Source organism: Dermacentor andersoni, chromosome 1 (genome assembly GCF_023375885.2).
Source record: "Dermacentor andersoni chromosome 1, qqDerAnde1_hic_scaffold, whole genome shotgun sequence".
Classification (NCBI taxonomy): Eukaryota; Metazoa; Arthropoda; class Arachnida; order Ixodida; family Ixodidae; genus Dermacentor; species Dermacentor andersoni.
In genome coordinates this window covers 170,281,313-170,294,999 of record NC_092814.1, presented here as the reverse complement: position 1 = coordinate 170,294,999, position 13,687 = coordinate 170,281,313, and the positions used below count along the sequence as shown (strand labels likewise).

Sequence of the window (13,687 nt, the reverse complement as noted above, 5' to 3'; positions counted from 1 at the left end):
CCCCTTCCCCCCCCTTTTTTTTTAATGTGCTCATCTAGAAATTGGGTCCTCTCACACACCTAACTCTGCTCCATCTGTCCTTCAGGACAAGCTGGCCTCTCTATTCTCCGCCAGGTTGTCCTCAAAACAGCCAGTGGCTGTTCAGAGTTTGAACAATTGAAAAGTTGAATAGCAACATTCTCATATTGATTCCAGTTGGTATCCCCATATTGCTTTCAAAAAGGAATGCAGAAGGGGGTCTGTAGATGAGATTTCGTGGTTAGAAGAAGGCTTTTCAGGACTGCTCACTTCCAGATCTTTGCAATATTCTTGCAAACATTCTCTCATGTAAGATTTTTGAATACATCTGAAGACTTTGTCAAAAATACAAGCATCTCGTTCTCTGTACTGCTTATTTATTAGCATTTGTGTTAATTGCAGTTATTGTAGTATTATTTTACTAACCACATGTACTACAAGCCAGATATTTATCCAAAGCAGTACAATCTTCATATGTGTGTACTCATTTGCAAACAAATAAAGAAAATTGGTAGAATGTTCTTGAAAAGATTGGAGCTCACAGCAAAGAATATCATGGTCGAACTCTGACAATGGCTTCATGTGAAAGCACAATTGAAAAGAATTTTGTTCTAGTACTGTTCAGAAGGAAATTATTTTTCTACAGTAGTTAAGACAGAAAGCCAAGCTGGTTGGTTGCTTGAATTGCACTACATATTTGTAGTCCTAAAGAGAGAATAGTACAGCTTAATGTAGGAATAGCACTGAACTTAAGTGGCTTATTACAGCAGAATTGGGCAATACCACCCGGTTGTGTTGTAATAAACCAGTTGAGGCCTGCTGCTTATCTTGTCTCTGTGATGTCGTGTTCTATCTTTAATGCTGCAATAATTTATCTCTTGCTCTTTGTAAACTAATACAGGTATTTGGTTGGCTGAAAATTTACAAAAATAATGGTGAATTTTATTGTAGTGTGGTAAAACAAATACAGAAGATAAAAAGCAGCAAAAAAAGTGCAGCAAAAAAAGTGTTTTCTTGACCAATAAATGAATACTGCCACAAAAATTTCATCTCTTTTATTTTTTATATAGCTGTCAACTTTGAAGTGATGTCATGAGGGCTCAATTCATTGAACTGACATGAAATCATCTATTATACCTTCTTTTAATGCGACCAGTTTAAAATGTGCACCAAGTGAAACATGTTTTCGGGCATATTGAGCAGGACTCCTCCATACATCACGCAAATCAGTGGAGCAGTTGCATAATATTACTGATGCACAGGTCAGCGCAGCAGTCACAAGCCATACCATGATTGCCTTACCAAAAACTTTGATTGATTCGATAATATGGGCGATGAGGCTGTTGCATGTTACAAGAGAACCAACAGCTGTGGACAAGGCTTATTTTGTTGCAAATGGAGAGAAGTTCTGAGTGAAAAATAAACAAAGTATGGCTGAGGGAGCACACACCTAGCTTCTGGCAGCCGGGGAACTATATAATGGAGAAAAAGAAAACTAGAAAAAAATTCGTGTCAGTACTACTTTAAGGTATTAGTATTCATTGCTCTGCTTATTTTACCGTAGTACTACGTTGTTGAAGAAAACACAACATCAGCTGTAAATTTATCCACATGTGTCTTTATATGCTATTTTAAATGTGTGTTGCTGCATGTTATTTTTATTTCAGTTTTTGAAGGCAGACAAACAGACCACAAGAAAAAAGCGCCGAAGAGCACGACAAGTCACTCTAAGCAAAACCAAAGAAATGGTCAGTAACGTTTCTTTTACATAAATTAGGATTTCTTTATTACTTTCATTTGTAGTAGTTTGTCGGATGGTTTTAATTTAAATTTTCGCTTATAGTCTACTAGTATTTCTTTTCCCTAGGCCTCTATGTGCACACGTGGCTTGTTGAGTGGTGCACTCCTTCACTCAAATTCATTCAGCTTCATATTCAGTACCGTCTTTGTTACCAAATTTGTTTTGGGTGCATTGCTCTAACAAGCGCAGAGTTTAGATCATGCCTGGTCTCATAGCATGATGCCATTCATAATTAACTGAAGTGACACTGAAATATTAGGGAGCTTTAGGTGTTGCGCAATCAGAGTTTGGGGACCCAAACTACTGGGCGCACAAAAGAACGCGAAATAAGTGCAAAAAAAACATAAGCAGAGCATGGGGCTTTGGGTACGCAAAAACGCTTGGATGCGCTATTTCTATAACTCCCTAGTGGCTGCCTGCCATGGTGGCTTAGTAGCTATGCATTTCAACGGGAATGAAATGGAAGAACACCCATGTACTTGAATTTAGGTGCATGTTAGAGAATCCCAGGTGGTCAGAATTAATCTGAAGTCTCCCACTACAGCTTGCCTCATAATCATATTGTGGTTTTGGTAGGTAAAACGCCCAGAATTAAATTTTTTAACTTTCCCTATTGGCTCTTTGTGAAGCCTCCAAGATAATTGTTCTGCATAATGAAAACTCTCACCATAGTGGCATGGCCCATCCTGGCAGCACAACTAGCTGCTGAATGGTGTTTACTCATGTGTTGTAGCTACCTCCAGACACCTGTACCTCTATAAAACGTGAGGAATCTCACCAATGCCATTGAGACAGAGATTAAGTACTGCAGTGGCAAAGCTGCTGTGTTGTAGGTGCATGTAATGACGACACATGAATATTCCTCATGCTAGAAGCAGCCAGTGTTTCGCACAGTTTCAGCCTCAATCTTAGTGAGGTAGAAGTACAAACCAAACAGATTGCTGATCCTGCAGCAATCTATTTACAGGTGTAGCACTTAACAGGTGATGTGATCTTGCATTTGAGCTGACAGCTTAGGTAGGGGTAATGTAAGAACAAAAATTATCCTTGCAGTACCTGGATGCTTCAGTACACTACATTCATTTTGCATGTTCCCTGTCTTGAAGAGAACAACCAGTGGTGTCAGGATTAGTAGCAGGCTGTCTTTTTCACTATGACACTGTTCCATGCACCAGCAGTGTCGCATATTGTAGCATTAAAGGAACACCTTTCAGGAGTAGACATAAAAAATAAATGGAGGCCTAAACAGTTAGATAATGCTTGAAAAAGACACTTTGCACCCGTACTTAAAGGAAAAAAATGGCTGAAGTTAGGACAAATTGCTTAGTGATCTCTGTGGGGTATAAATTTTCAGTGCCTATTTAACAGCAAATAAGCTGCCACTGGGGTTAAATAATGTTTCAGTTAGCTGTCATGCTATGTGTCTTGACGCCAGCTCACCACCGAGTTATCCTGTCTCTTACAGTATTTTCAAAGCCACATATATTTTAGTAAAATATTCACTGACGTTTATCTAGCAACTGCTGATGATATCTGTTTACCAAGGGTACCGTGATGTTGTACCATTATGACTCCTATAATATGTACCAAAAGCTAGGATGTGCTCTGGCACCTGGCTGCTGCTCTCTCATTCCTTTTTCATTATTTTTCCAAGTAGTTTTCTCTTGCTAACATATAAGCCAGTTTGCGGCTTATCAATTATGAACATCCCTGTTTGTGTCACTTAAAAAAAATCGTTTGCTGTGTCATTTGTTTACTTTCTAATAATGCACTTTTATGGATGCCATTGGGTGTTTTAAAATCACTTGCCCAGTGTACCCTGCTAGGGATTACAAGTTTTATTTTGTGAAATGCCTAAAGCAATACCTCTGTGATGCTTCTTTCTGCTAGGGTCAAACAATTGATGCAGAGCATCTGTCTGAACTGACAGAAGAGGAATATGAAGTCAACTTCATGAAGAGCAACATCAAGGGCTTTATTCTGCTGGATTTAAAGTACCTCATTCCATTCTTCACTCGCCGGTTTACCCAGAAGGTGACAATCTTTCTTGAAATAAATGAATTAATGTTTATTTCTCTTTCTTTACATAAGAGAAGGTGGCTGTGTATAAGGACAGTTGATAGCACTGCTTGACAGCAATGAAAGGGTTCCAGCTCTAGTTTGAAAGTAGGAAATAGAGTAAGATATAGGTAATTAACAGGAGACCAGGACTTGTGTGTGACGTGGGTATGTTCCATGTTTTGGTTCTTTGTATAAATGGTCAACATTGGTGTTTGTGAGTAGATTGGAAATAACAATAGCTGCACTTGTCATTGAAGAAAAGCTTGGTAGAAAAGCAAGATACTAATTATGCATGACAAGAGCCATTACAACATAGAAATGCTTGAACAAGGACTGGCTATGGTAGAAGAAATGTCAGCTATAGCTCTTAATGCCTTCTTTAAAATTGAGAGTTTACTTTCTGCAGCAGTTCATTCCATGATCATTTTAACTGACCACGCACAAATGAATTGTTATTAATTTAGTCCACCAACTACCTTCCTTTCTTTTATTGAACATGGTCTACAATTCTACATAATCCACTGATAGCATTCAGTAACTGAAAAACAAAGCTGCATCTGAGTGACACTGTGTGGCTTCATGGCTTCCTTCTTTTTTCTTTCTTTTCCTACTAATTTTAAATAAAATGAAAAACTAAAGTTATTGTGTAAAGGTAATTTTCTATCTTGCATTCAAGTAAAACTGTTCTCTCTTATAAGAGCTCAGTTCAAACACGTGAGAGAGTATGTGGCTAACTGTTATTAGTTGTGCAAATAAAAGGCAATTGTGTTTATGAACCTTTCTTGTAATGATACTGCAGAACCAAAGTGCACTCGATGTGGTGTGCTTTTATGGAGTGAAAATGTATTTGCCACTCTTTGAGATATGTATAGTATCTCAGTAAAAAGATGCCACTGTCCATACCTTTGCATGGTATTTTCAGAAATAGTGTGTGAATCAGTTTTGTTGCTTTACTCACCTCACTGCAAATAAAAATGTGACATAAGACAAAAAGTAGAGCTGATGCAGTATAATTTATGTTGAACCAACTTGAAATATGAGAAAGTTGAAGTGCTTCAGAAAGGCAGATCAACATTTGGATAGGTGGACTTCTCATTGCCAATTCTGTCTCGTCATCTTTCATCCTCGAGTTTCATATGGTTGTCCAGTGATGATCCAGCATTGCAGTGCATTGCAACATTGCAGTGGTAGTGGCTACCTGCAAAGGAAGAGCTGAAGCAAAAATGACTAGCAAGTGTGGCATGTTTTCAAGAAGTGCATGCACATTAGCCTGAATACATCTCCTGGAAACGCATTACACTGCTACACGACCTTGTTGTTCCTTTGCATGTTGCTGCCGCCATTACAATGGCCCATAGCATACCCTTACTTTCTCAAGTGTGCAACAAATTAATAATTGTATAATCTTTTATGCAACCAGTTTAATATGCATGCCAAGTGCATTTCAGCTTTGAGCTTAACGTAGGCTTTCAGGTTACATCATGAAAATTTGATGTGGCGGTCACATGGTATCGTAAACTGCGAACACACATATTGTTGGCGAGGTGCAGTTGACATGAGCTACACCATGACTGTATCTCCAAGTGCTGGATGTGTTCTGCCACACAAGTTATTCTTTGCTCGTTTGTCTTGCACTTCTCTGTATTCAACAAAGGGTAAGCCTTCTCTTGCGCTGTCACTTTTCTGGGCACAGTGAGCACCCTGTATTGCCTTTCATCCTGTGGAGGGCCAATATGCACAGTATGACCATACATGTCATGGTATGGCATTCTGCCACTGCACCTGGCTGACTCACCCCGAATTTATATCAGTGGTTTGTGATACCCTGTAACCACCATTTGCTATTTCTCTGACGTAGCCTCCTTCAATCTGCTTCAAGGCCAAAACATAACACTTGGCAGACATTTTGAATTGGTTGGATTAAAATATGAAGTAATTAATTATGTGCTGCACACCCATGGAGTTGTGGGCTCATGCTGTAATGATTGAGTTGACAGCAAGCCATTAAAAAAAAATTAAACAAAAATAGTGTGCTTGTACACCTTTAAAACAAACAAAAACTTATTCTATTTGCTGTTTTGTCCACCTTAGTGTGCACTGACCTGTTCTTTGCGTCACTGAAACATGTTTTTAATGGCTGCATGCAGGAGGTGCAAGACGGCAAGATCCAAATGACTGACCTGACCAACCAGTGGTACCAAGCCATTCGCGCTCCCATTGATGAAAGTGAAAATGAAGACTCTGAAATCAATAGTGTTTAGGGGTCTATGGCTTGCTGTGCTGTTACTTTCTTAATGCGTGTGAGAAGGTACTGTGTTCTTTTTTTAGTCTTGTTAATCTGTATGTGGCAAGAGATCTTGCATTTGCTTTCTTTATTGCAAGTATAATTCAAGAAATTTTTATTGAAAATGTTGATAGTCAGATGTGTGCTGTGGTATATACTCTTTAAAGTAATTGACATTAAGCACATGTGATAGCATCTTGACAAAAATGCATGCATGTTTAGCGAGTTTGGAACTAGGTAAACACACCACTTATGGATACCTATCTTTTAGGTCAGAGGGTTCCTATGTGGCACATTGTGCTGGAAACATATCACTGAACTGATGTCTTGCATCAAGTGCAGTGTGGCCTACATATGCCATCATTGTTTATAATATAGGATCAAGTGCAATGCACTTCCTTCAGACCACAAAGCATTAAACTACTCGCCTACTGCTTTAAAACCAACTGCTTGAAGAAAAGTGCATCCTGCAATGCACTCTCTAGACTTTCCTGCATTGCACATGGCAGACAAGGCACTGTTCTGAGCACAACAGCAACCTCGTAAATGACATGCATATATTGGCAAGAAGCTGGCAGAGGAAGAAAAGGATGAAAGTAAAATTTTGTGGCACCTTTTGATGAGGCATCATCTGAAACCACATGACATAATTACTGTTCATTACATCTGTTATGTTCTGTTATCATTCACCACGGTTGCTGCTGTTACCATGGCTCCACATGTGGTCACATGTGGAGCCATGGTAACAGCAGCAACCGTGGTGAATGATGAGTACTTGTGGGGAGCGTCAGATATGCTGTAGCAGCAGCATGAAATGCCCAAACGCATGAATCTGTGCTTATCACTGAGACAGTGTTTCACAGGAATTATTGTTGCCTCGCCTAGATATGCATCACAGAAAAATTGGATTATTTTTCCTATTATCTTTTGCTGCTCTAGTGTATTGTATACTTCTTAGAATGCCTTGCAAATGCCGGCTGCATGTACTGTTAAGAGCAATAGCCTAGTACCACTCGAGCAGCTACCATCACTGCACCATCTCACAACATAGTTGTGCAGTTTGGCCACTACGTTAGTTGAAGTGCAGTGTTGTTCTTGAGAGTACACTTACTTGAAAAATACAGGTTTATGGTTGTACTGTAATACCAGTTGTACCATAAACCGTTGAGACTCCTGCCGCACATGTTTAAGTGGTCTACACTGAATGTCAGTCATGCTATGTCAAGGGGCTGCACTGCAGAAGGCTACAGAATGCTAGGAAGCGCAAAACAAATGCAGTAGACTTCCATTAATCCAACGCTAGCTAATTAAATTTTTTGTTTAATTTGATCTCATTGGAAGGTCGTGACCATCATTATTACATCCATATGAGCCATGCCTTTTTTTGTGTTAATGGTCTACAAAATGGCATGCATAAAATAATTTGACATGAGATGATGCGTGCACATGCTCTATGCACCACTGCTGGCGGCCAAAAAGTCAAAATCGTGTCAGAGTGGCTAGCGAGACACGGAATATCACAAGTACAAGAGTGGTAAGGAACACAAATGCCTAGCAGGCAAACACAGAGATAAAGGAGCCATTTGTTCCTGCAACTGCCGCTCAACCGAAGTCTGCCCGCTTGATATGTATGTGTGATGTCACACCCCAGCCAGGACTGTGCAGCTCATCATTCTCACCATGATTTTAGTGCCAGCATTCAGAAATTAAAGAGCCAAAACACGATAGAATGAATGCAAGAAGAGGGGGGCTATCAACTAAGATGTGCAGTTTGCCAAAAGAGTGTACAGATAGAGGTGAATTTTTTGTTCATATTTATTCCATACAGGAAGCAGGGCTAGATAATTTAAAGGAGGTTCACTTGGAGGTTCACTTGGAGAGAGAGCAAGAGTGAACCAAGGAAGCAGGAAGGGCAAAGGACAGTTAGGAACTTACCTTCTAGGTAACAGCTGGGAGATGTAGCAGGGCCATAATGAGATGCAATATCCCACCAAAGGCACTGAATTGCGACCCACAGTTGGCACCACCTCATTAAGCTTAGTAAGCGCCAACAGTAAGCGTAAGTTTACAGTCCAGTGGCTAGTGACCATGTATACTTGAGCAGCAGTACAAAGGGCAAGAGCTGTGGTGATTCCAAGATAACATATTGATGTGTCTGGGTGAGCAGTCAAGCTAGGCCTGATGCAAGAGAGGTGTTGTTGCATGAAACATGTCTGAATACATTAGCAGGCTGTGCCTCCTGCTTCATGAAGCATTTTTCCTTTTCTGACAATTCAGAAACAGCTGCTGATTATCACAGATTAATTAGGCAAACAGAAACATAGAACATTTGGACGTCTTGATGCCTTCTAATACGATCTGTCAGATAATTGGACTGAGTTTCATGCTCCCATTCCCATTAAAGTCGAAGTAACAGATGTCAACTGTACTGCTTTTAGTATTCTTTTGTTGTCACATTTTGTTTTAGGTTATGTGTGGGGCAACCTCGTTGCTGCTATCTTTCTTCTGGTCGTCAGTTGTGTTTTTCTTCTTAGAGCATGCAGTGCTCAAACTTTTTCTTGTATTTGTCAAAAATTGAATTAGCCATGATAAAGGTCAGCAGTCATTGAGACTGCCCAGGCTGGTATCATGATTATCTTACCTTGATGCTATGGAGGTCCTTGTCATGTGTCAAGTTGTCTGAACCTTGCATATGGAACTTGTAGCACTCTCCCAGCTGCAGTAGTGGTCAAGTATCAGCTGTAGCAGTTGTGCTGCCTGTTACATTCTTTCTTTCCCCCTTTTTTGTGCTTTATTGTGCTGCCACTTCGGGAGTTAAACAGCCGCATCAGCTGCATGAGGAACTGCTGTCCTCTGGTAGCAGCCGAAAATAACAGTGTAATGTTGAAGTGATAAATCTGGTGCAATATATATAACACATTAAAGATGGCAGTTCTTAGGTTCATGTGTAAGAAATAATACTTGGGGAATAATGCACACAGAAATTGCTTCATAGAAAAGAAATCACTGTGCATGGTGTAACAGCGTTCAATTTTTTGTTGTTTACATTTTATTTGAATTAAAAGCCACTGCTTACAGCTGATTCAAGTAGGCTGTAGTGTAAGCAGGGAAGTTTGAGACAGTTTTACAGAAAAGAACAAATTTTGTGGTTATCATTTTGTTATCAATTTTTTGTCTCGCCATGCTATTGCAGTAACAGTGATATTGCCAAAGAGGGAGGCAGTAGTTATGTGTATTTTACAGCATGTTTAACCCATCTATGCCATCGTTCATTGCTGACCAACCTATTGCATCAAAGCGCCATCATTTCTTGCAGGCCTGTTGTACTTGGTGTGAAACAGAAATGAACTTTTTTTTTATTTTGTATAGTGTAACTTGATGTAAATGGAAATTTTATACATTATGTAATGCCCAAGAAATTATCAGTAGTATAAGCCGTCTTGGATAGTTATTGAGTACCTTGCAGTGGGAGTACACTTACATAAACACTTCAAAGGGCAGCATTCATAGGTAATGTTTTCATATATGTTACTTTTGAGAAATTGACAAATTTAACTGCTTATAATCAGAAATTTTTACCTGCTCTGTAGTGATTTCTCTTGGAGAGTGTTTTATGCAAGTCAGTCCTTGGAAAGGAGCAAAATATTCTATGCATATGTGCAAATGCTTCATGAATAATGTGCGTGTTCATTTCTTTCGTCTTCTTTGGTCACCTAGCTAGTAAATCTTAGCTGAGTTGTGCTACTTTTCAAAGCAGCCTCAGTGCCAAGACTCTCACTGCATGTCTTGCAGTAAATAGTATACATGAACTATTAACATTTTGTTCTATCTTACTAATTAATTACCTGCAGCACAGTGGTATATGCTATTTCGCAATTCACTGAAAAGTCTTCAGTATTAATAAATACAAGTAGCCTTTCTCATGAAATAAAAGGAAAGACATTGTAAATGTTGTTTGGTTACATCTGTGCCATGAAGGGACGGACAAGTTGCCAGAATGTGTTGTGAGGTGTTGATAAAAATGAAATGATCATGATTTATAGCTGTGGAGAAAGCTATATTTTGTTTATCAAGCTAATGTTCCTGCAGTTAATGTTTTATGAACCATTGAAATATCTTTACAATAATAGGTGGTGTCCGAATCTACACCCCAGTGACTTTATTTTTTCTAAATCCAGCACGCTATTTGTGAGTTAAGTAGGAATTATAATTTCAGATTGGCAAAAGAAAGTCTCAACAACTAGTGTTATTGTATGTGGGAGCATATGCAGGGATGCTATCAAAAACCAGTAAGTGGTATGGCCTGGTGGCGAAGTCTTGGTACTTCGGATGTAGTATACGAGATTACACTATGTAAGTCAGCTGTTATCATGTACAGCATACTTAATGCTTAAAATTGCAGTTCGTATATTATTAGGCTTTTGCGCTTTATTCTATGGATATTACAAAGTAAAAAAAAAGTGCACGCTAGCAAGCGATGCTGCCTTCATGGCAATGAATGGAGTGGCAGAACGGGCAGAGCTGTTCGGTGCATTGCACTGCACAGGCTGTTGTACACACGCAAGTTTTTTAATTAGTGCCTGAAGTTATGCGGTCTCTGTGGCATATAAAATGCCATTGACGAATTGTGCTATGAATGGGTGCCAGCAGTGGTACTGTTGCAGTGCTGGCATATCCTGGCTTGGCTAAAAAAGAAGCGTGGCGCACGCAGCCAGCAAGAGCATGGCCTTCGATATCGGTTTGTGTTACTCGGAGGGAGCCATTGTTGCGGCACAGATTTGGACACAGCCTATTATGGTAAAAATATTACACTGCTTCAAAAAAATATGAACGGTAGGAGCATCGGCTTGATAAACAAAGTATAACTTTTTTACAGCTAGAGCCTCACTTTTCGTCCGGTTCCCACCAATACTGGCGCATAATCGCTATGGCGCTACTCTATCACTATTTCCAGCATGTTTCTTGAACATGACTACATCCTCAGTGCAGATTAGAAATTTAGATAAAAAATTTTCCACGCATTTTTCACTTAACCACTATGTGATTGGACACTCAGGCCAGTAAGCTTTCGATTGCACTAAACAAACGGCTACCATAAAAATTGGTTGTCAGTCCCTTTAATGGGGTTGGTGCTTATGACATACCGTGGTTTTATGGAGATGGTGTAGCCCACTTAGGTTCAGAATATTTTATTGGAGAAACCTATGGGTACAGTGTAAACCAACTTAAGATGCAATACAAAGTGCTAAATTTTTCTTTCCTTGTTTTTCATTTTAAACCACAAGCTGTATTTATTGCCTTAGTTTTGTCATAATACGGTTATCTGTACATTTACAACCTCAATCTTATGCTAGTGCTTTAGCAACATTGTTCATGTAGTGACAAAGGGGTAGTTTTTCTGTGTAAACCAGATGGTGTGTTAAAGACTAGATTTTTACTAGATTTGAGGCCCACATTTTGAGCCTCTGTAGCATTTTCATGCACTCAGAATTTTTATGCAGATGGACAACCACTATAATCTTGATTGCAGCTGTTCCTGAGCTGGCCTAAATGTGTGCCTCCTGCATTCCGCCCATTAATGTAGCACGGGTTAGCATCAGACTGCATGGTTGCATAAAGTCACCACAAGTTTCATCATGGCAGGTTGTCTAGAGGCTTGCGAGCTCACCACGCAGCATGCAGATGACATATGAAACCCCAAATCTTTCTCTCCGTGTCCCTAATATATCATCTGCAGCAGTGTCAATCAGGTTGAATAAATGTTTCATTGCATAGGAGATAGCTCTTTGGCCTAATGCACGAGAAGAAGGGTAGAAGGTTTTAGTTAATGATTTGGAAAGACAAGGCATACTGCAAGACGCAGTTTGAATCAATTAAATTTGTGCATTAATTTGCTATACACACAACGGAATACTTCATTGAACAACTATGGTGTTTTATTTCACATTTGTTGAGTGAAGAAATGATCGTATATTGACGTAATAGTTCTGCGGAAACCCACAAGGTGGAGAGAAGTAATTAATGAAGGGAAAGTGAGACATCCACCCAAACAAGTGCTACAAAGGAAAGCCATACAGGTTCCTCGAAAGAAAAGCTTCGCAGTTGAAAAATTCGCCCTGGGTCCAGGACCCAGACCAAGGAAATTTTTCTTCAACTGTGAAGCTTTTCTTTTAAGGAACCTATATGGGTTTCCTTTGTAGCACTTAGCTATGTTTGGGTGGATGTCTCACTTTCCCTTAATTGATCCAGTGTATTGTTTCAACTTCATCAGATTAGCCCAAATCAGGGCTGCATGCTATTCTAGTTTACAGCCTCAGCACACCCGATATGTATCTTCATACACCTGACATTGTGCAATACAGACCATGCATGCAATTCACTGTAACAGCAGTATGCTGGCAAATGAAGCATTCACGGCAGTGGCATAGCCAGGGGGGGTGCTGATCGAGCTTCATTCCCCCCCCCCCCCCCCCCCCGGAAATATTCCGGTCAGCACCCTGCTTCCTTTTATGCCTGGCATGTCGCCTATGAACGAAGGCGCATATCCTTCGAACGCCCACCCTAGACAAGTACAGCATGGTACATGCCTTCAGGCTGACTAAAGACCTGATCAAGGTGAATGTTGTATTATTATGCACCAAGCATGGGAAACTTAACAGAGAATAATGAAACTTTAGCCTCCCCCGAAAAAAAAAGAAAAGAAATCCTGGCTACATGCCTGATTCATGGCAAGGTAAACTGCATAGCTAAGCGCACCAACAAAGTATGCATATTATGCAGCACACTTTTCCTTTTTAACAACATTTTAGTGCTGTTTATGGCTGAGGAATGAGTTTTATTTCTTTTAGTGCAATTTTTCCCACTTTAAAACCATTGAGTGCTCTTACTATGCTATATTTTACATGTAATGGCAGTATTACTTTCTATAACCGCTTCTTTCTTAATTTGCAGCCTACTGAAGGTATGTGTTATCAGTTATGAAAATTGAGTTCGTGTGTGCCATACTGTGAACATTTGATTGATTGTGGCATAGCGCTGCATACCTCGTAGTGCTGAAGGTTTGAGTGTGCTGCAAGATTTAATCAGTCGTCAGGACAAAGCAGAAGGCAAATTTTGAGAGTTAGTAAGACTTGAAATTTTGGCTATCACATTGATTGAATCATGGAACAAAAGTTTATTTCACTAATAAATGCATCTTGCTTTTGTAAATGCAAGCCTTTGAATTGACACTGTGTATATAGCAGTTAGGAAATTGGCACATTTGCCAAGAAGGGATGAACTTTTGTATGACAAACTATGCCGTAATGCAGCTGTATTGTATTACGTGCATAAACAGGAGACGTACGGCTGCCTCTGTGATTAACCTTGTTTTCCATTTTTTGTTGTAATCTGCAGAACAATTTACGAATGTCTGAAGTGCAACTAGAAAGGAAAGTGTAGCCATACAATATGCGAATATCCTTGTGATGATTTATGTTGCCTTTTATATATGCTAATAAAAATGTATTTCATATTGTTTGAAA

The 13,687-nt window shown here is 39.6% G+C and overlaps 1 protein-coding gene across 3 annotated transcripts in view; it reads left to right on the top strand.

Moving 5' to 3' along the window:
- Nhe1 (Na[+]/H[+] hydrogen exchanger 1) overlaps window positions 1-13,687 on the top strand; it is a 64,719-nt gene extending 51,032 nt beyond the window's left edge. For all 3 annotated transcript variants that reach the window (XM_055062739.1, XM_055062738.1, XM_050195381.2), the window contains 3 exons: window positions 1,686-1,766; window positions 3,710-3,853; window positions 6,028-13,687. In XM_055062739.1, coding sequence (XP_054918714.1) covers window positions 1,686-1,766; window positions 3,710-3,853; window positions 6,028-6,141 — 339 coding nt within the window. In that variant the 3' untranslated portion in view covers window positions 6,142-13,687. The remainder of the gene's footprint in view (window positions 1-1,685; window positions 1,767-3,709; window positions 3,854-6,027) is intronic.